The sequence below is a fragment of the Octodon degus genome, unplaced genomic scaffold, assembly GCF_000260255.1.
Source record: "Octodon degus isolate 3935 unplaced genomic scaffold, OctDeg1.0 scaffold00016, whole genome shotgun sequence".
NCBI lineage: Eukaryota > Metazoa > Chordata > Mammalia > Rodentia > Octodontidae > Octodon > Octodon degus.
Genome location: NW_004524592.1, coordinates 6,348,622 through 6,372,382, shown reverse-complemented (window position 1 = coordinate 6,372,382; position 23,761 = coordinate 6,348,622). Strand labels below are relative to the sequence as shown.

Sequence of the window (23,761 nt, the reverse complement as noted above, 5' to 3'; positions counted from 1 at the left end):
ATGGGCATACAGGTATCTCTACAGTGTACTGATTTTTATTTCTTTATTATAATCCAAGGAATGGTATAGCTGGATCATATGGTAGTTTTGTTATGACTAATAGCAAAAAACACTCACGGAGGCCGAGAAGTGGGTACATGCAAGCTTTATTCAGCTGGCAGACAGTGATCAGCACTGACCTTGAGGCTTTGTTCTCAGGGTTTTTATACATTAACAAGCTTCTCAATCATCATAGCAAACACATTCCCTCATTTGGGGGATTTTCCACGGGCTTTTACAGGAGGTCACAAGGGTTACATTCTTTAGCCCTAAGATTTACATTTCACAGGTGTTAGGTAGGATTCTGTTAAATTTTAGCTTACCCACAATTTGTCCTGCTTGTTCCTTTTGTTAACAACTTATTCTTCCTTTCTGGGTTTTAGGGTTAGCTCAAAGGGAGGGGTGAGGAGAAAGTTCATCTAGAGTTTAAGCGTCTTTTAAGACAGATGTCTGGAAGAAAATGGAGTCACTTTAGCCCCATCAGTTCTCTATATAGCTTTCTGAGGAAACTGTACACTCAGTCCTATGGTGATTACTAGTTTACATTATCACCTACACAGTAGATATGTTCCTTTCATCAGTGACAAATACTGCTTCTGTATTGTTTTATTTTTTTATTTAATTTATTTCATTTTTTTTGTGGAACCGGGGTTTTGACTTAGGCCCTTGTACTTGCCAGGCACGCACTTATTCTACTGAGCCATTTCCCCAGCCCCTACTTCTGTATTCTCGATGATAGCTATTCTGACGAGGGTGAGATGGAATCTTAATAGTTTTGTTTTCATTTCCCTGATCTCTAAAGAGGTTAAACATTTTTTCTTTTTTATTCTTTTTAAAGAATACAAAATAGTAACAGAAAAAAAGACAGCATTAGAAATGATACATTTCACTAAACAAAGTAATAGGAATTTAACAATGGTTGCTATATTGCATGACATTATCTTCAAATTAGTTGTTCAGGTTACCAGATATAAACATGCAAGATTGGTTTAAAGAAAAAACAAAATGAAACAATAACAAAAAAGTTGTAAGAAATTCAAAGGAAAGAAAAAATAAGATTAAAAAAATTAAGCATTAACTGCTCCTTTCAAAAGACCAGCAGAAATTGGCCATAAAATTACCCAAACTATTTTACATATGTACATAAATATACCTCCCTTCATTTGTTCTTGTCCTCATCCATTTTTCCTTCCCATTGAACAAAGTGTTTACCTTTCACAGCATATATTGTACCTTTCAGGTTTGAATTACTCTTTCAGCATCTCACACTAGGAATAAAATATATTTGCACATGTGGATGTGATTTATTTCATGTAACCAATATAGTCTTTAGCTGTATCCATTTATCTACAGAAGCCTCAAATTTATCTTTTTACATAGCTGAATAAAACTCCATTGTGTAAAAATACCGTATCTTTTTATCCTTTTCTCAGTTGATGGGCATCCAAGATTTACCTATGACAAATTGGGCTGCTATAAACATGGGTGCACAGACATTGCTGTGGCATGATGATTTCAGTTCTTTTGGAAAAATACCCAGGAGGGCAATAGCTGGCTAGAACGGGGCCTCCAATCCTAGCTGTTTCAGGAATCTCCATACGAATTTCCATGATGGTTGCACCAGCCTGCACTCCCACCAACAGTGGAAAGGGTTCCTTTTCTCCCTACCACTCTTCCAGCATTTGTTATTGGTTGACTTCTTGATAACAGCCATTCTTTCTGGCATAAGATGGTATCTCTGCATCGTTTTAATTTGCATCTCTTGAATGACCTGTGATATTGAACATCTTTTCATATATTTATTTTCCATTTGTATCTCTTCATTTGTGAACTGCATCTTTATCTCAGATGCCCATTTTTGAATTGGGTCTTTGAATTTTGGAGGCCTGTTTTTTTTTTTTTTTTGTTTTTTTTTTAATACTTTATGTGTTCTAGACAAGAGTCCTTTGTCTGAAGGACAGTACACTATATCTTTTTCCCAATGTGTGGATTTTCTTTTTACTCTTTTGGTGATTTCTTTTTATATGCAGAAGTTTTTCAAAAAAATGAGATCACAATTGTTCATTCTTAGAAGTATTTCCTGTGCAGTTTGATTTTTTGAACATTTTTTCATATGGTTATTGGTCATTTGTACTTAATTTGCCCATTCATTAGATTGTTTTGTTGTTCTGGTGTTAATATTTTGAATTTTTTATATATTCTGCCTATTAATTCCCCCATGGAGGAGTATCTGGGAGAGACTTTCTCCTAATGTCTAGGCTGTCTAGTCATTCTTTTGTTTCTTTGCTGTGATGAAGCTTTTAATTAAATTTCATTTGTCAATTTTTGCTATTTTTTTTCCTGAGTTACTGAAGTCCTTACTCAGAAAGTTGTTTTTTAATGCCTATATCTTTTTTGGGGGGTCACAATTAGTAAAGTTTAATAAACTTGCAAAATAAAATAACAGACAAAAGGGAGCATGAGGTTTGTTATATTTGAGGATCAGATGCATGACCCAGTGCAGGAAGTACCCTATGAAGTTAGAATACTATGAACCCTAATCAAGCTACAAAGAAAGATCTTCACTGCAGGGTCAGACATGAGGTGGGTGGTGTGGGAAGGAGCACACCTAGGTCAGGGGTCCTGAGACAGCACGGTGCAGAGCAAGACAAAACAGCCCGTCAGAAATGGGATCCAGTGGATCTCTGGCCGTCTATGGAAAGAGAAAATATGAAAATATGCTTATTTTCTTTGGTCTTTTTTCATTTCTTTCCTTTTTCTTTCTTCTTAATTTCTTATAGCTTGCTTTTTTTTGTTTCCAATTTGTATTCCTGTTTCTAGTAATCTGAACAACTAATTGGAAGACAACAATATGCAATACAACAAATACTGCTGAAGTCATGATTTCATTTAACGAAATGCTGTAGCAGAGAGAATTACTATTTTGTATTCTCCTTAAAAGAGAAAAAGACAAGGGCCTGAGTTTAATCCCTGGTTCTGCCAAAAAAAATGAGAGACAGAGACAGAGAGAGAGAGAGAGAGAGAGAGAGAGAGAGAGAGAGAGAGAGAGAGAGAGAGAGAGAGAGAGAATCCAGAACTTTAACGGGAGCTCTCCCAAGGAGTTATGTACAAGGGAGCGGGGCTGGGGTCACAGCCCACAATGAGGTGAGGGTCTGCCCAGCACCAAGGCAGTGGATGCTGAGCCCTCCTTACGCTCAGTTTCTCTTCTTCCCCTAGCTACTCACCAGCTCCAAGTTACCCCCCCACCAATCCTATCTACTTCTTAGCCAATCTTGATTACATCCCAATATTACAGAGCTACAATCCAAAGTCACTCAGCTATGCACTTACTAGTCCCAGTGACACTCTAACCAGCCCCAGCTACACCCCAACCTCACCAAGCTATTTTCCCTCATGGCTACAGTACACACTGGTCTCTGACCTATCCCCCAGCCTCTCCCAGCTACAGCCCAAATTTGCTGTGTAAACCCAACAAGCCCATTCTACAGAACCAGCTCACCAGAGTACACTCCCACTTCCCCTAAGTGCTCACCTGCCCACCCTAAGTATTCACTGTCTTCTCCCAAGTACTCTCCTATTAGCCCTACCTATTCAGCCCCCACCCCTGAAAACTCACCAATGCCTCCCACTTACCAACTTCTCCAGTCTACACCCTAACCTTCCCCAAGGACCCACCTACTAGCTCCACTCACTCCTCCAACCCCCCAGTACTTACCCACCAGCCCCACTTGTTCTCTACCTCCCCAAAGGGCTCTACCTATGCCTACATTTTGAAGTATCGCTCTTATTCCTCAGAAGCAATAGAATAAAAACAGGAAAAGAAAATGAGGAAGAGGAGAAAAGAGCAAGTGATAAAAACGTGAATTAAGGCATTAAAATAAATAAAATTCGATAAAAGGAAATTTAAAAGGAGGGGCCATAAATCTAAAACATTCCTCATAGCTGAGATACTTAGATTAGAGAAGGACCTTTCTGTGTCCTATGTTGGATTCTGCTAGTTGTCAAGCAGTGAGTCACAGCTGGGGTCTTGCATAACTCTCTCTGCTTCCTCCATACGGGTTTCTGTTGTCTATTGGCTGAGCCCTGCTCCCTTTCCTCTTGGTGGGAGGTCAGTTCATGTGTGTTGTGTGTTACAGGGGCATATTGACTCCTGAGCTTCATACCCAAAGCTCAATGCCTGCCTCTTGCCTCCAGCCCAAACTACCAGTGGCCATGAAGTGTCTCACTGGCATGTGGGCTAAGTGTGTGTGTACTGGCTCCAATGGCCTCTGCAACTCAGAAAAGTGACTTTATTGCATTTTCCAATCCCCAAACTACCTTGTTCTGAAATGATATGCCCTCTCCAGGTGCCTTCTGGTTATAGAACTCCAACTATAATCAGTCCTTGGGGAGATTTCTTCACCAAAGCTAACTTGCATGCAGGAGGATACACTGGCAGACCAGATCCTATGAGGGTTCAAATCCTGCAAGAACCTTGGCTGCTCCTGTGGCTGGGCTGCTGCTCCATTTTTCTTTCATTGGGCTAACTGCCCTTCCAGGGCTGGCTTTGTGCTGTGTCACTGCATTCTCTTCCTACAAGAGCCAGAATGAGCATTGTGAACGGCTTCGCAGACTTCTCTGTTGCCTTTCTGCTTCTTCTACATGCCTTCTAACTTTCCATGAACTCTTCTTTAACCTGCAGGGCTAGTTCTCTTTTTCTCTCCCCAGGACACAACTTCTGTTCTTTACTTCAACTTCTCTCACTCAGTCAAGTGAAGGAGACTCGCAACTGTTGTTAGCCTAAATAAGCTTTCTGTTCTCTTTCAGGAGCTCCCATAATGCATATATTGGTTCATCTGCTGGTGTCTCATAAATTGTCTTCATTGTTAATTTTGAACCATTGACTCATTTTAATCATTTTATCTTTTGAATTCACTGATTGTTTTCCTTAATCATGTCCATTTGACTCTTCTCGTGATTTTTTGGTTTCAGTTATGTATTTTCCTTAGCTCCAAACTTCGGGTCCTTTTATTTTCCTACTTGTTGATATTCCCATTTCATGCATTCTTTAACTAGTTCATACAATATCTTTATGGAGAATGCTTTGTTAGGCAATTCAGAGCCCTTCATTTCTTTAGGACTAATCTGAAGATTTACTTCGTTCCTCAGCATGGGCTCTAATTTTCTGTTTTTTGTGTCACTCACAGATTTGTGTTGCAATTTGTCAGGGTCACTGGAGACTGAGAGGAAAATGGAAATAAGTTCAATAAGGAGCACCAAGCCAGAGTGGAGGAGGTATTCCTAGGTCTTCTGTAGCACAGTTGTATAAATATTGTTAAAAAGTTGATGGTATATTTCAAAATCTAGAAAAATAATGAAATTCCCCATATAAAAATGCTTACCATTAAACACTGTATACATGGATTACCATAATGTACCAATAAACATGTACTAATATGATATCTCAATTAAAAAGAAAAGGGAGCAACTTTATCATTGTTTACACTGGCTAAATACAGGGGAAGTCTCTCCCAAATAAGCCCAGTTAGATATTTGGTGTTTTCTGAGATCTTTTCAAGGCTGCAGTTTCTTAAAGACTTCTGCCTGCTTCTTCTCTGAGGTGTGTATTTGTAACCTTTTGCTTCTCTGGTTTTCAAATAGCAATGGACCCCACTCTATTTTGTTCCTCTGTGGCTCTCAGGGGTCCAAGTTATGCTTACTGCATTATCCCTTCGTGAAACAAGAGCTAGATACTAGGCCTTCACACAGATCTCCTAAAATTCAGGATGCCAGGCATGCAGTCCCACTCTTATATCTCCCTCAAGTCAAGCGGCTTCTCTGGATTATGCTGAGTCAAGTCAGATCCATCTTGGTTCCTTTTAGTTGTCAGAGGCCCCCAGAAATATCAATCATCCTGGCTCAGTCAGCACTCTGAAGAGGCAGAAACCACTTCCTTGGGTGAGGGTGGCTGGATGCTTGCTTCAGGATTTTCTTCCTTCCCCCAGGAGAAGCCTCCACTTGTTGCCTGTCCATCCGCTGAGTGCTGTTGACTGCAGTAAGCCTGCAGGAATTCATCTTTGCTCTCGGTGGTGGTCGGGCAGCCAATCTATGTGAGTTTCATCAGTGTTCTCATCGGGGTGTGAATGACAGAAACCAGCTCCTTGTGGGTTCTTCCAAAAAGCTTGAACCTTGGAAGTTAACGCTTCATTCTTTTTTTTTCTAGCTGGGGCCCTCTCTTCCAGTGCTGATCTGAGCAAAACAAAGTTGCTGTTCTTTGTATCTCACACAGATGTTCTGTGCTTTCTGTTTGCTTAGTACAGTTCAACTTAACTGATTATGGAGTTCTCATAGAGACATTTGGTCTATGTTCTGTTAAATTCACGTTTCTCTGTAGGAACAAGGCCTGGAACTTATCATCTTATGAAGTTACTAGTCCACAACTAATTTTTAACTGAAGATGAATACTTTTGAGAAAATAAAACATGGAGGGCATCACAATTATACGGTAAAAATGCATTGGTTATGTGAGTCCTCTAATCTTGGAAGTGATTCTTAGTATAAAATACCAAGGAATATGCTTATGGGGACAGGACACAGGAATACTAATGGTCACACACACTCATTTGTATCTGGCTCAATTTAGGAGTAGAACAAATAATGGGTCTATTTCAATTAAGTTTTCAGGTTTCTTGCGTCTGCTTGGTCTAAAATACTGAAGGATCCCTGGACAAATACAATCTGAGCCACCATTGACTCACATTACCTTATGAAATTCTGTAGGAAACCTGGAGAATGGAAGATGATGGCAAATAAGGCAGACAGTATTTGTACTATATCTTTTCTACACATAATGTGCTAAGAAAAGTTTTGGAAGAAAAAATGTGATGGATCAGTTTTTGTGTTTGATATCTTTAAAGTGTTGGCTGACCAAGCAGCCAGGATGAGTCCAACTTTCATGAATTAGGACTCTAACATTCTTGTTTATAAACTCTCAGTGACGGGCACAGGTATCTTTTTGACCTGAGCCTTGATGAATCCAGAAGGTTCAAATTCATTGTTATAAATATCCTCCCTATGATTCTGCTATTACCAGATGTTTATGAATTTTTGGGCTGAATCATTTCCAAATTCCTGATTTCTCCTTTCAAATTATAAACACATATTGCTACCATGTTCTTTTTTTTACTTGCTACAATCCCAAATACGAAATCTTGGCAACCTCAAGACAATGCGCTTTATTCAACATTATATGAAATTATGACATCAGAAATCAGACGTCAATGACCTCAGCTCTTTCAAGACCTCGCTGCTACATGTACCCTTTGATTTCATACACTTTAGTCAGTTCTTCCAATTTATCAGTGAACTCTTTGCCTTACATTTTTTCTCTATGTAGTTGAAATTCATAATGGATTTATTAGTCCCTCAGTACTGAAAGTAGCTTCTGTGACCATGTTGCTTGGCTATTATTGGTAACTTGCTAGAAATCAGTATCTCAGGCACCACCCTACTTCCATTTTACTATCACTTTAATAAGATCCCTAGATTTATATACATGCAGTGGTTGAGCAAAGCGCTAACTTCAAAGTATTTTCTAACAAATTTATTTGACTCACACATTTGTAGCATTACACTGCCATTACTACCCAAAAGTCAGTCCTGATGTAGCTCTGTATCACACTGACATTACCTCTTTTTACATTCATCTCCACTTCAAAAGTCTTGTGAGGCTAGCAAAAGAACTCAGTGGACTAAGTACCTGCTTAGGCAAGCACAGGGACCAGGGTTCCATCCCAGGAACCAAATGCTGTGCCAGCCCTGCCCCTGGGCTTGCTAAACCAGATATCGAGACAAGGTGTAGTGGCACATGCCTTTAATCCCAGTGCTGGGCAGGCTGAAAACACGAGGATCACTATGAGTCTGAGCTGCATAGTGAGACCCTGTACCAAATACATTAAATTAATAATGATGATAATAATAAAAGTCTTGAGCAGATAGATCTTCCCCATCTTAGCAAACTCTCTAAGTAGCATAGGTGAGCAGCACAACTAGTATTATTTGATGTCTCCATTTAGTAACTACCAAGTCATAAACTAATCAGTAAGGTGCTAATGACACAGCAGGTTCAATGAACTATTTCTAAGTTACGTGTATTTTTTTTTTTTTTTTGGCGGAACCGGGGATTGAAATCAGGATCTCATGCTTGCCAGGGAAGCACTTATTCCACTAAGCCATCTCCCCGGCCCCAAGTTACATGTATCTTAACGGAGTATTCCTGAAGGCAATAGGTCTAACCTAAATCATCAATACACAGGCTATCAATTTTGTTAAGTCAACTTCACTGGATTAAGGAATGCCTCACTAGCAGAGCACACTCCTGGGTACATCTGGTAGGTCATGGAGGCATGATCTTTGGTACTAAATATGCTTCTTCACCTGTTCCTCCCTGGTGCTGCTCCCCAGCTACTCCCTGATCCACAATCAATTCAGTAGATTCACTGTGTCATAGCTTTTTAATTAATTTGCTTATTTACTTAGGTATTTGGTACAGGGTCTTGGTACACAGCTTGGACTTATAGGGATCCTTGTTTCATGCTCCCCAGTGCTGTGATTACAGGAGTGTGCTACCGCTCTGTTTTGGTGGACAGCATAGTATGCAGTACCTAGAATTAAACCCAGGTCCTTGCACTGACCAGGAAGGCACTCACACCGCCGAGCTCTTCCTGGCCCTGCCATCCCTTCTGCCATAACTTTCCTGCTTGGAGCTAGCTGGCCATGGACAGAGTCCCATAAACCACAAGCTAAACCAAACCAGACCTTTCCTACTTTAGTTTGTGTGTTGGGTTGTCTTAGAGAAGGGAAAACTATTAATCAAATGCTAAAGCTGGGAATTTTCGAGTTGGCCAAGAGTGGAATTGATTTTGGTGGCAAGTAACTTACTGTCTTCTGTTTCCCTGTAGCTTGCCTACCACCAAAGTAATCCAGATATAATATCTGAGTATTTGTGGCCTGGATGAGTGTCTTTTTAGGGTGCTCTTCCTGAAGGATTGCCTAGCTTCATATTTCTAAATATGGCAGAAACTACAGGAGTTTCTGACTCTATGGAGACACTCTGACTTAAATGTATGAAACAAGGCAAAGGGTAGCTGAAGGAGTTAGCAAGAGTATCAGATTGTATTTCTTATAATTGCTTTTCTAGTCACCTGTCTTCTTTTTTGGACTATAAACTGCCAGACTCGGGATGTCTATTTTATGCATACAGAACTCCATGTTTGCACCTGAACATGTTTCACGAATGTGGGGGAACAAACGATTTCAAATCATTGTTCCTGGCCAGACTAACAGAGCAGCATGTCTGCAGCAGTTAATCAGACAGGCCATTAGCTCACTGTCTATCAGCGGCAGTATGCAGGCTTATTTTTGAAAACAAAGTCTTGACAAAACAATCACTATCAGCCACCGAGTTTTAGTAAGCCACATCAGTGTTTTCCGGGTTACAGTACAAATGCTTGTTAATACCTAACTGCATCACAGAAATTAGGCAACTGTGGCCCTCCTTTATAGACTGATGTCAAGAGCCCTGCCTTTCCCCACATAATGACTAAGTGCTTCACAAGTGCTTTCTCTTATTTATATAAAGAACATTAGCTGCAAATTTAATGTCACCATGCTTGTAATTTGCATGTGAATGAAAGTTAACAGTGCAGAGATGTGGAATTAAACTGGTTGATGATAAGCAGCAGCTCTGCTATGATCAATTTCTCTGTCCTCATTATCTCACCTTTTGGCTTATTGTGTTTGTTGCTTTCTCTCATCACTCACAAAACTGCAAAAAAGGTCCCCAAGGATGCACTAGCAAGGGCTTCTGGAAAATGGTGTTTGGACCGTTCACATAATGGGAACAAGGAAGCCAATGTGCCACATGGTACAAAAGCCATGGTGCTCTCTTGGCTAACCGACCCAGCTTTAAGAGGGAGACAGCTTTGGGAGCAAAACTGAGTGAGGAAATTTGCAGGAAACTGACTCGTAGGTTTAATCTGTTTAAGTGATGCTTGTAAGAATAAAGAGTAACGTTAGACTTTTAGTGACACTGAATCCATAGTGAGAGCTATTTTGGTAAAAGGAAGTGACACAAAAATTACTTTAAAGAATATGAGGAGGGAGCCAAAGGTCTTTTCTAAAGCAAAATTAGGAATAAACTACTTTGGAAAAGTTGTAAGAGCAATTGCTGAAGTTTTATTTGTTGATGAGCTTGTAGCTGATATCACAGCTACAGGCAATTTAGTGTACCTGTCATCTTCCTGCTGGCAGAGCAGAGCAGTGCTGGCGCTCTTACCAGTTGCGATTCAGGCTGAGGTGCCAGAAGGTATGCTGTGAGCAGCACTGCGGCATCCCTGCGACCTCTACAGGGTACTGTCCTCTCCTTGCCTCATTACCTACATGTAAGAACTCCTATCACCACACGCATTACCGTACCGCTACTTCATCTGAAGGGGACAAAGGTAAGTGTATTTAGCCTCAGTATGGAGGCACTCAATGTGGTAGAAGAAAGGACTTTTAATCATACCTATGGGAGGACAAAATGTAATTCAGAGATGTTGAAAACAAGTACTTTGTAATTTGGCAAACCTGCGTTGCCGTGACAATAATTAGCAAGGTCATGAAAGCAGTAACAGAAGGTTAGTCCAGGTGACTGAATGGAATTTCTCCAGCTTCTGCAGACGTTGCACATTCAAGAATTAACCAGTCAATCCCCTCTCCTACTCAAAGTGATTCCAGAATTGGTGGGCAGGGAAATGAGTTTCTAGAATTAGGCCTTTGGGCACAGACTGCAGAGATGTATGAGACGGATAACGCTTGCCTTGTAGATCCCTCCTAAGACCACGATGATCAGACTTAAAAGTAGTTTCCTCTGATCAGCATCTAGTTTTTAGAAAGAAGTAGAAGTCTTCTTTGAACCAGCAATGAAGAAAAAAGTAGAAACAGGTTCTAGAGAATGCATTTACCATAGAGGACAAACATTCAAGTTTAAGCAGAAGTAAACAAAAAGCATGTGAAGACAGATAGTTCTAATCAATTTAATGAGAACCAGTAAGTCAAATCCTTTACACAACATATAAATAAATACAATCCCAGCCCTTCCCATGGCAATAAAACACTGCAGCGAGTTTCCTGAACACCCCACAATAACTTTATAGATGAGAAATAGTGCTAAAGCTCAACAGCACAGAACACTCAGAAATGTGCTCTTATCTGTTCTGGGGAAGCAGACATGGAATCAACATTCAGTCTGAGTACCCAGATGACTACAGATGAATCCTGGTAGGCAACAGAGTGTATAAACAACAGTGTTTATCCAATTTGTATTTCAAAATCAGCGGGTAGAAGCAGGGCATCATGACTGGACGCAAATGAACCTGAGAAAAATAGTGTGCCTTGCAATTCAGTTATTTAGGGAAAGGGTACCAGGGACACAATAGCCTAGAAGTCTACGTACCATGGAGTCTTTTGATGATAAATAATTGAAACCAACACAAAAGATGTAAATGGAGCCAGATGACTCTGAGGAATAAATTCCGACGTAAGTCACACCAGACAGGGCTATGGAAGTGGGCATGACTGTGTTTACACTTTCACACGATGAAAGTTAACCTCCACAACTTTTCATCACCACACGAATGGGACCCTATCACAAGATAAAGGAGCACTGCTTGACAAGTGGTGAAGGTCTGATACCTAGTCTTTGCAGGGAGGTAGGAGATGCTATGGAGTTCTCTAGGAAACAACTTTTGGGAAAGTTTTCATTACTGAGAAGAAAAGTGTCTGGGGGAAAGCATACGACAAATAGAGCTACCATGATCTGCTTCCTTTTGAAGGTAAGAAAGTCAGTGGAGAAGCTTCTCTTAGCCACTACCATGGTGCTAAAAATCTTAGTCTTGGCTTTGTTCCCTCTGCCTGAGTTTAAAATTCTGCTACAATTATCTGAGCTTTTAAGTGTACATAAAAAACAATAGCTAAAATATCTGGTCAATTTAGTAATAGGCTTAAAAAACCACAGAAAAAAACTTGGGTTGTATTTATGTTGGTAAATTTTTTAACAGATGATGCTAATAACTACGTTATAATCCAAACATGACCAAGCATCACATACAAAGTGTTCTCCCTGCTTTGAGGTCTGCTTCCTGGGCTTAAGTGAAGCAAGATATTTGGAGAAGCAACTATGATGAAGTCTCCCCAGCTCAGGCCAAGCGTGCGCTGCTCTTCTTCCCTCAGTTAGTAGTAACTGTGTTAATAACTAAGTTAGTAGCTCAAAGTACAGGAACAAGGTACATTTAACTAAACCAAATGGACTTCATCTGTTCAAGCTGGACACCTAGCCAAAGGCAAACGAGCTCCGCTGTGTGTTACTTTCACATACTGCTGTCCAGCATCGCTGATCTGAAGCTATCACAAGGCACAGCTTGTGCACAGCTGAACAGGAGCACTTCGGCTCTCTCAAGAGCACGGGCCCCACTCCCGTGAGCCAAGGAGGGACCCTAGACTGACGCACTAAACTCTGTGGACCCTACTGTCAGTAGCCTTTAAAAGGTCAATTTCCAATAATCTTAGCCATTTTGGTGCTAAAAAGAAAAAAAATGAGAGGATTGCTATCCATAGGAGCTAGTGTAAATTGTGGGGATTTGGTTCAATGATCCAATAAAAACACATATTTTTGTGACCAAGAGAGCTACAAAATAGGCACATCTAATGTTCTTGGACCCTGATGTCTTTTTTTAAAAAAAATCTTTATTTGGTACAGAGTCTCCCTATGCAGTTCGGACTTGTAGTGATCCTGTCTCAGCCTCCTCAGTGCTGGAGTCATAGGTGTGTGCCACCATACCCACTTCTGGGGCTGGTGTGGTATACGGTACTGGGGATCGAACTGGGTCCGTGCACTTGCCAGGCAGGAGCTTAGACCACTGAGCTACCTCCCCAGCCCCAACCCTGTTGTCTCGAAGCCACATAATGTTCTAAAGTCAGTCAAAAAGTATCTCACTTGCCTGGGAAAGGCAGCAAAGGGAGGAAGAGGCGGGGAGCTGATGAGTCAAAACATCTGCACAGAATCTGACACACCAGGGAGACTTCATCTACCATTTAAATAAAATGGGTTCTGCAGCCTTGGACTGATGACCGTTAAGCCTAGGATATGCACAGATTCATTTGTTACAAGCACATCTGCTGAGTAATCTCCTAGTAAACAATTTCTGTTAAGACTTTAATGCTCTTTTTCAAGTGACTAGCCATATACAGCATCTGTTTCCTGCCTCCTTTTACGCAGAGGTAGAATGTTCTACTACTTAGTGAAAAGACCTGTGTTAAGTAAATTTACAGATGAGCAAGTGGTTCTCACTATATAGCCGACTCTGCCATGAAGCAGAGTCGCTGAGAAGGAAACCCCAGTCCAAGTTCACAAGCTCTGCAAACAGGGCAGAAGAGGGTCTGCCATCACCACACTCACCCAGAACCCCTGCGTCCTGACCATGGGAATACCGCGGAGCAACAGAATACATTTGAGCAAACAGTTCAAAACTACATGCGATTATTTCAGAGAAAACAACAATATGTCAATATTAGCTTGTCTTGAACTACCCTTTAAGTCAGAATGTTCATGAGAACCGTCATATGTTTTAATTTTTTATTAAAACGCGCTGGCATCCAGAAGCTTCTGGATGCTTCTCTGACGAAGAGGCAAGCAACAGGAATTTGAAAAATTATATTAAGGTCCTGAGTCCAGTTTACAACTCTAGCAAATTTTCTCCTGGAAGCAGTGTTACTTTTGTCCCCTTCCATGATCAACCACAGAGAGAAAAGCAAGCCATAAAGCTGCCTTCCTATTAGAGGAAGAACACTGTACAGAGGCTGGAAGGCAATATTCAGCAGCAATCACATATTTAAGTTTACTTATCTATGCTTAGCTTCTTTTAAACATATTTAGAATAGAAGTAAATGCTTATATTTATCAATTTAAATAAGAGTATTTCCTCCAAGTTCTGAAATATACATAAATGACCTCAAAATATTGTACTCATCACCCATCTTTCCAATCAGAACTCAAAAGTTAAGACTTCCCTGCATACTTTTGAATACATAAACATAAACAATAAAAAAAAACTGAACTAACACAAATAGTGGAAAAAAAAAAAAAAGAAATCAACTAAATCGAGTGCAGGACTGGAATTTATGTGTCTGTGAAAGGTAGCTCCAGTATAGCAGTGTGGACACGCAAAAGGTCCAAGTGCGAGCCGCGCATTCCTCTCACAGTTCAAATGCAGGGAACTTGGCTTTGGGGGGCACGAGCAGGTCCGCCAGGAAGTATATTGTTCCTGCCATTCCTGAAAGAGAGGGGCGAAAGTTACTGCACCAAATGATTCCATTCCAGGGAGCAACTCCACTTTTCAGATCAACATTACAGTAGTAATGCCTGTGGCTTAAAGGACGCAGAAATGTGCAGCTACGCACTTTGTGGTTGGAGGCTGGGTGAGATCCCACTGAGTGCTCAAGCTTTTAATCCTGGTAAGAGAGAAGAGAACGAAGCCAGGTGAGGCCCCATCACTGGCTGTCATGTACCACAGTGAGCACCGTGGCCAGGGCACTGCTTGCTCATCTGGGAGGCAAGAGGGTAATGCCTGACGGTGTGGCTGAAATGATTTGCAATGGCGTCTGCAAAGTGCTCAGCACATGCCCAGCTCTCTACACGACAGTTACTACTGAGACTACAAGTATTCAGTCTGCTGTGACATATGCTGATTTTTAATCCTGACCTGTCATACTGTGAAATAAAGAATCAGTCTAAGTAATGACTATAAAATTAATTTGTTGCTACAACTGAAATTCAAATGCATTAACTAGCAAGCAGGAAAGTAGCTGCTAAGATAACAAATAATGTGTGAAAAATACCTTCGAAGAGGGAGAAAGGGGTATCCGGGGTCCTGCACCCATGCTCTCCGTAGTCCAAGCACCATTCAGCAAACTGGAAATAAAACCAGGTTAAATTGCTGGAGTGATTTCTTGAGACTCTAGCAGCTGACAGAGATGGTCTTTAAGGACTACTCTGGGAACTACAATACTATGGAGTCAGAGAAGATGGATGAATGCCCAGAAACGGAAGGTTCACTCTACAGGAAGAGCACATAGTGGGAGGGATTTAATGCACTGCTTGAGCCAGGCATTGCCAGTTACTCAAGAAAGGAACACCAATCACCCTACATCTTTATTTTTTTTTTCTTCCATAAATACTGTTGAGCAGAATTATGGTCCATTAGATTTTGAAGGCTTTTCTTAAAGAATAGGCCTGTTACCTGTAAACTCATGTCTTAAAAACTAAATTCATGGAATCAAATGAACTACAGTCCTCTCCTGAACCTCCTGAGGCACTGCTTTGCTGCTGGCAGCCTCACGCCTACCTTACAGGCCCTGTACAGGTACTTCCTGTCCTGCGTGAGGTTGTAGAGCGACAGGAAGGCGTAGGCGTTCCCGGCAGCACCGTGGCACAGCCCATAGCCCTTCTTCAGCAAGCCATACTGCCAGATCACGTCGGCACACTGGTAGGCATCGCTGAGGTACTTCTCCTCTCGGAACACCTGAAGAGTAGAGAGGGACACAGGTTTCATTTCAAGGATATAAAAGCAAGTCCTGTTGCTATCCCTTCCTGCTACAAAAAGAGATGGGGAAGTAGAAGAGAAAGAGGCAGCTTTGCAATCAAAGGTAGGGATTTTGGCAAGAGACAGCGGTGTACTATCAACAGTGCCAGATCATTAAAGTGGGTTAGCTTTGCAACTGTAAATAATCAGGTGCGACCTTGTCTACAGAACTTTGCACCTGTGTGTGTGCAAGTCCATGGTGAAGCTTCCACCCAGAACTTGCTCTTATCATTAGCCACTCTCCAGGGAGCACACACACACGCGAACTGCTTTTGGTAACTAGGAGAGCCTTTGTCCGCAGGACGTTTCTTTATAGATCAGAGAAGAAAGTGTCAGTTGTTAACATACAAATTGATTCTGAAGCGCTAGGCTTTGTTAGAAAAAGATAACCCTTTATAATTGTTTGTTGCCTTTCATGTATTGATCAAAAATGTAAGAAATACTCTGAGTAGATGTTAGTATCTCATTGAGAATGAAGTATCCTTAAAAACAGTACAAGGCAGTTTAAAACTTTTTCCCTGTATACTTAACTTTTTTTTTTTGTGGTACTGGGGATTGAACTCAGGACCTTTTGCCAGGTAAGTGCTTATTCCACTGAGCTATCTCCCCAGCCCTATATTTAACTTTCTGAAGTGAATTTGATACAGTAAGGCTTAGTTATGAGATGTCAGTGTTTATTTAGAGATTTGTAATTCATTAGTGTGGCACCAGTGGTCACCAATACCTTGGCTTTTCCTTTTTTTCAGTTAAGGACCTTTCCGATCTTGGTTACAGTTCTGCTACAGCAAACTTTTTAGAAGTGATCTGTATTTTTTTATATTGTAATAAAATGTATGTGTCATAAAAGTTACCATGTGAACAAGTTTTAAACATACAATCCAGTGGCATTAATTACATTCACAATGCTGTGTGCCCATCATTCCTGCCTATGTACAAGACCCCTATCATTCCCAAAAGAAACTGCACATACTCGAGCCTGGGAAGCCTGGTTTCCTCCTCTGTGCATCTGTTCCTCTTGACACTTCGTAGTGGCCACCCTGGTGCAAGTGCAGTCATAGTGTGTGTCTCCTTCTGTGCCTGGCTTACTTTTCTCACTATGCTTTCAAAGTGCGTGAGTTGTGCTATGTATTTGCATTTCATTCCTTTTTAGGACTAAATAAATTCCACATCATGTGTACGTCATGTTTTCTTTTTCTGTGCCTCTCTCTGTTGATGGATACTCGAGAGATTGCTATCTTTTAGCTTAGCAAGGACCTATTAGGAATATCGGCACACATCTATCTGTTTGAATTCCTGTTTTTAGTTTCTGTGGTACAGCTCTATGAGTGGAACTGTTAGCTGCAGATTATACAGTACTTGAATGTTTAATGTTCTGAGCGACCACCAACTGTTTTCCACAGTAGCCACACCATTTCCTGCCCCACCAGCAATGAAGGCTCTACTCTTCACTGAGGTCTGATTCACTCGGCTGTACCACACATGCTGTTACTCTACCTATCATGAAGTCATCTGCTCTATGACAGAATGTCTGCTAATATACAATGGATACTAAGGGAATGAATCTTAACACCACATAGCAAAGTAATCTAAGGTCTATTTTTTTTGTTATGTTTTCTAGTTTTTTTCTTTTAAATGAGAAAACACGCAGTACCTTATAGGCCTGGGTAAGCATGTAGATTACCCCAGGGGCACCGTGGCACCAGTGCACAAGGAGATCTCGATTATCTTCAAGACAGGGAGGGTAATTGCCAGAGGGGAATTTCAGCTGGCAGACGAAGTCCACACTGGGCTTGACCACACTATGTAACTTCGCTTGGCTCACTTGAAGGCTGGGCTAAAAATGAGAAAGAATTATTATTAGTGAATAAAGCTTCATAGGATGCAGTGTAAATTTTAAACAAACAAAAATCTCATGAACCAAAAAGTCATTAAAAAGCCTGGATTTCACCTAAGTTTTTTTCACCTATCCCAACATCTTTGTGATTAATATTTTGTGATTTTACTTTATTTTTAATTTTAATTTAATTTTTTTTGTATTTAGGACAGGGTGTACGGGGTCTCACTGAGGAGATCAGACTCGTAGTGATCCTCCTGTTTACAGCCTCCCAAGTGCTGGGATTATAGGCGTGCACCACCACGCCCATGTCAATCACAACCAGTCTCCATAGCCTGCTCAGAGTGCCCTGGGGCAGGGCTGGCACTGCAGGCCAAGGGATGGAGCTCCCCGCCCCTGCATCTGCCTAAGCAGGTGCTTTGATCTGCTGAGCTATTTGGCCAGCCCTGATTTTACTTTATAATTTTTAAGTAATGGAACAAATTAAATTGGGCCATCAGTTAACTCAGGGCCTTCTCTGTGCATTAATTTTCAATATTTGTTACTTTTATATATATAATAACTTTTCCAATTCAATGCTTGAGAATGTCTCCTAAAATTTCAATTCCTAAATCATGTTTTCAGGGCATAATGGCACGATAGCCAAGCAAACTTCCGTTACTACATTTAAAGAAGTGGTAAGTGATGTTTTCAATAGAAAAGGACACCTGGAATCTAATGTCAAACTGTAGCATGATTTTAGATCAAATCTTTCTGCAGAAGATTTAAAACCAATCTCCACACAGGATGAGTCTGCATGATGTTCAGATTTACAGGACACACTGACGTAGGGCATATGAGCTGCCATTTTTGATATAAATTCTTCCTTCCTCTCTTTCCTTCCTAATTCAGTGCATTGCTCACTCTTTAAATAACAAATACCAAGCTATGCAGTGAGCAGTGGGTGGGGGACGTGAAGGTGAGTGGTGGGCAGGGGTGTGATGCACAGGCAGGAGGAGGTGCTGGGAACAGAAAGACACCAAGTTTTCACAAGATTCTGTGTGTGCACTGAGTCCTCCCGGGGACACTGTTGTTTACATAAAGAACAGTGTTGCAGCTCCACTTAAAGTGTGAGAGTAGAATGGGGAATCTTGCAAGGGCAATCCAACATGGCCTAAGATAATAGTGGCTTACTTTGGGTTGGTACGAGGCATATGCTAGAGTGGACTTTCACACTAAATCAGTTCAAATGTGTAATACTCTGCAAAGGGAAAAATCAATACTTGGCTTTTCAGGTATCTTATTACAGCTAACAAAAAGAGGCAGAATGGAGGATGTCTCCTCCAGTATCTGTTTTAAATAAAGGTCAACACGGCCATCCAGTCACTGATGTGCATGCTTCTAGCTCACCTTGAACTTCAGAAGACACAAACTCTCCTTTCCTCAAAATTTTTAGGGATCTACATATACTCTGGGAAACAGAGAGCTCCCAAGGGAATGTACCAGAAAAATAAGGGAATTTAAGTTTACTCCTAGTTGAGTTCAGAATACAGCTGTCTTTGGATTGCCACCAACCATCCAGGTGTGACTTTGCATTCCAAAGGATTAATAATTTGAGTTTTTTTAGCTCTTTTTTTTAAGCTGTCATTACTAGTTATAGGTAGAAGGAAGGCCTGCTGATGCTAACAGGTAACATGCACACCCAAGCCGTCATGACTGACATATTAACGTGAAGCTTTATGCCACACTGTGCTTTGGCCATGTGAGGGTGACAGTCCTGCTGCCACTGATAAGTCAGGTTTTTTGTTGCAGTGAGTTCTACTTGTCCTCAGTTTATTTCACTTTGATTGATGTCTCTCAGTATTATCAAAACCTAAGAACAGAACGGCTGGGCACAGTACATTCAGCTGTCTTCAGGGACAACCCACAACATTCGCTAAAACATCTCCTCAGCTTTGTTATGTGAGCCCCAGGCAACATGTGCTCATTTGTTTTCTATTGATTTTGTTTCAGTGAGTTGTACTGCACAGCACAGAATAACACTCTTAACTCGAGGAACTTGTTGGAAGAGAAGAGGAAAAGTGTACTTCATATAGTGTTATGGGTCAAAATAGCTTGTACAAGTAGCACTGAGTAGGCACGTGAGGTAACAGGCAAATCACACATTGTGAAGCAGTGCTGCCTTTCATGTCGACACACTTCAGAATGCAGACGGGCCAACTCATCTCTGTGTAGGTCAAGCAGTTAAAAGTACGATACGGCGGTCGGCAGAGGATAAAGCGCTGCTGCAGGACCTGTCTTCCGCTCTAGGCCAGGACGGCTGCTAGGAAGCACACTTTGGTCTCACTGTCTGCACCCCTTACCTGCATCAGGTAGTAATAAATTCCTGCCAGGCCGTGCGCAGCCCCTACGTAATATTCCTGGTACCATTCATACATCAGTGGAGACTTTGACGTGAAGTTTCTCTTTCTAGCTAGATTTTCTCCAGAGGTTAAAACTGTTTCACAAATCTGTAGGGAGAAAGTCAACCAAAATAATAAGGTAGTTAAGATAAAAACTCCTGGGTGGAAGCAAAGAAGTTTTTCAGTAAGAAGCACCAAAGAATTGATACCAAATTAAATACCATCTTCTGGCTGGAAGAGGGCAGTACACTTCTGCTTCAGACAAGTGACTGGGCAGCCAGATCCCGAACTCTGCACTGGTGTTTGCAAGAGTTCACCTATTAAAACACAGCTAGGCGTGGTGCACATGCCTGTAATCCCAGCACTCCAGAGGCTCAGGCACAAGGATCTCCATTATTTTGAGGCCAACCTGGGCTACCCAGTCAGTTCAAGGCCAGCCTGAAATACACAGTGCAACCAACCCTGTCTCAAAAACTCAAAATAAATGGAAACATAAACACCTCTGGACACAGGAGGAGGCATCTGCACCTGGGAGGTGAAATCTGGCCCATTCGTCCACTGAGAGGGTCTCTCAAGTGGAGCAAGTTCCGACCCCAAGTCCCTCCCCACAGTGCTTGCAGTAGTACTGGATGCTGCTGGTCCTCTGGTTGTGCCTGACCTCTATAGGTCAACATACATTGCCTTACTATCCATACCCGGTATATGATAACTGCAAAAACAAAGACCATAGTTTAGGTAGAGGATAAGGTACTGGGATTCTAAACATACTCTACACAAAACTACAGTACCTGCTGAATATGGCTTTGAGGAATCTTTTCCATTCCAAAGTTTTTATTGACAAAAAGAAGAGCATAGATATAGCCAATTCGTCCATATAGCATTTCATTCGGAGCATGGGGATCGATCTTATTTAGGTGAATCAGCCTAGGAATAGAAATATATGTCTAAGATAATCTGAAAGGGATTGACATACATGTATGAAAACTCAGCATCCAAAGGTAAGTCCTCTATGAACTTTTCTTTCACAGTGGAGCTGATAAAGGAAGCTTGGTGAAGGAAGAAACACAAGTGTGTGGCTATGGCTACCCAAAGTCTCTGCCTCATTCCTCACAGAGAAAGTCCTAAGATTAGTACTTAAGCAGCTGGGGTCAGAGAAACAAACAACTGCTGGCTGTAGCACTTAAAACCCAGAAGAAAGGACTAAATCAACTCTCAAGGACAATTTTTCACAGAAAGAAACACTCACCACCTGTCATTGGTTTCCTTCCTTGGTTAATTTCTTAATGTGTTATCAGCCCTATGGGAAGTGTCCATCCAGCAGCCTAACCTACCCAACCAATAACTCATGTAGTGGCACAAAGGTGGCAGCCTTCTGGTTCTTGCCTTCAAAAGCAACTCTGTTTACTTGCTGTATCCCCACACACTCTCCAACTTGCTACTTGATGATGCGTCTTCACAGCCACCATACTGTCATAGAGGACTCTCACTCTCTACTGACAGACTCCGTTTAGCTTTTGAGCTCACTCCCGCCCACCTTTCCGACTCAGTGTAGCCCTACCTGCACATCTCTGAAGCAGCTATGTCAAAATTCTACAAGTAGCAGGCAGAACGGGAAAGACCAGAATGTGAAGAACCACCAAATGAGTCCATTTACTGTATTTTCCACTGGCCTAACTCAGTACTATATAGGTAAAACCTAAACCTGGGCAAGAGGGAGGCCAATAGAGTCCCTGAAGGATAGCTTCAGGTCTCTTAATGACAAAAAAGAAAACACCCCACCCTGTCTATTCTCTTCTGCCCCAGGCCATAAGCAGTATCGTCAAGGGAACTCAAAGTAGTCAAAACTCTGAAGGAGGGTACGTTTCACACAGATCTGAAGAGTTATGGCTTGAGGAAGGAGGGGAACCTCACTGCTTCATCTGTCTCTGCTCCAAATCACCTGGCTCTAGAAGCAGGCATGGGATGTATGGGGTGGGGTAAGGTGGGGCAGGGCAGGGCAGGGCAGGGCAACCCAAGTCCCAGCTTCCCCGACAAAGGAACAAAGAGGAAAGTCCCAGGGCTTCAGAGAGCAGGAGAGAATAAAGAACAAATATGGAAAAGAAACCACATTTGGGCATTTGAAATCTGTGAATGAATCTTTTTCTCTGAGCGTGTGTGGGTTATGTGATATGCTGATAGACAGAAAAAATGTTCTTGCTATTTTGTTTATTTATTCATTTGTTTTTGGAGGAACTGGGGATTAAACTCAGGCCCTTGCGCTTGCCAGGGAAGCAGTTATTCCACTGAGCCATCTCCCCGGCTCCTACCTTGCTATTTTAGATTATTTATCTCACTAAATTTTGAAAGTGCAGCTTAATCTTCCCTACAACAGCCTACAATAGTTCACTGTGATCCCATTTAAGTTATTAAAACATTTAAAGTTTTGATAAAATCTGACAAAATGGTATCAGTAAAAAAAGAAACAGGGAACTTCTGGAAAACCAATTCATCTGGTGGTCAGTGACACTCAACATGTTAATCTCTGTTCAAACGGCTTCACATTTATAAAATGAACAGCCCTTCTGAATTAAGATTCTGCTATCTGCTGCCTGTGGAAAAAATTTATTTATTTAGTGTTACTGGGGATTGAACTCAGGACCCTGTGCTTGCCAGGCAAACATTTACTCTACTGAGCTATTTCCCCGGCCCAAAACTTAATTTTAAAGTAGCTAGAAACAATGTGCTGTGCCTTGTGCCATCTAAATTTATTTTACACACCAATTAGAGACGACCAATTAGCACTTAAGTATCAGAAATCATGACTATGAGGTGGTTCATTACACTTGAAACACTTACCAGGAATGAACATTCAGAGGTGCTCTATAGCAAAGCCTACACTAGCACACCGGTTAGTAAGCCTAGTAAAAAATGCTCAGAAAGTGGCTTTCACTGATGGGATGAGTAGCAGTCACAGGCTGGAGGTGTGGTGGTGGCAGAGGCTTTCTCATCCTTCAATAGCCAGGATCTCAGCAGGCCTTGAGGACTGGGTGGTAGGGCACTGCACATATGTGGGTCTTCTTTCTAAGGCCTGTCTACATGGCAGAACAGGTCAGTGTACAGCCGAGGGGTTACATACAGAATCCCACTGCTGATCTGTGGAGATGCCCACCATTCCTAATGCAAGAACAAAAGATACCCAAGCAAACTAAAATCTGACAGCAGACTATCACCAGGCCTACACAAATCCCCCTACCTACTATTTTCATAAATTATAGGAAAAGGACAGCATTTAATGTTTCAAACAAAAAGGACATGTTTCAGCAACAAAGTGAGCCGATTTCAGTGACTGAAAATAGCTCAGTTATGGAACAGGGGGTCTGGGGAGATGGCTCAGTAGAATAAATGCTTGCCTGGCAAGCACAAGGTCCTGAGTTCAATCCCCAGTTCCGGGTTATTAAATAGGGCTGAAAAGAATTCCCCAGAAAGATGGATTTAAAATAGCAGGGCTAGTGATAGTTACTGAAAAATTTAAAACTTTTTCTTTCATATTATACCTTTTTTTTTTTCGTATTTTAGGGAAGAGTCTACAGGGTGTTTAGGGTCTCACTATGAGACTGGACTCGAGATTGGACTTGCAGTGATCTGTCTGTTTACAGCCACCCAAAGGCTGGGATTACAGGCACACACCACCACTCCCTATCTCAATCACCATCTCAGTGTACCCTGGGGGCGGGACCAGCATGGCAGACCTGGAGATTGAACTCGGGCCCTACTGCCTGCTTGCAGGTGCTTTAATCCAGTGAGCTATTTGGCCGGCCCCTTCATATTATACCTTAACAAATGGCAGCATCTCAAATTGGAGAAGCATG

The 23,761-nt window shown here is 41.5% G+C and overlaps 1 protein-coding gene across 1 annotated transcript in view; it reads right to left on the bottom strand.

The window, feature by feature from the left end:
* Positions 1–13,679: 13,679 nt before the first annotated feature.
* Positions 13,680–23,761, bottom strand: part of Lancl1 (LanC like 1) — a 38,930-nt gene continuing 28,848 nt past the window's right edge. Inside the window, exons 4-9 of the mRNA XM_004626609.2 lie at positions 20,702–20,837; positions 19,875–20,021; positions 17,350–17,532; positions 15,462–15,638; positions 14,956–15,028; positions 13,680–14,390 (exon numbers count right to left, since the gene is read on the bottom strand). Coding sequence (XP_004626666.1) covers positions 14,314–14,390; positions 14,956–15,028; positions 15,462–15,638; positions 17,350–17,532; positions 19,875–20,021; positions 20,702–20,837 — 793 coding nt within the window. The 3' untranslated portion in view covers positions 13,680–14,313. The remainder of the gene's footprint in view (positions 14,391–14,955; positions 15,029–15,461; positions 15,639–17,349; positions 17,533–19,874; positions 20,022–20,701; positions 20,838–23,761) is intronic.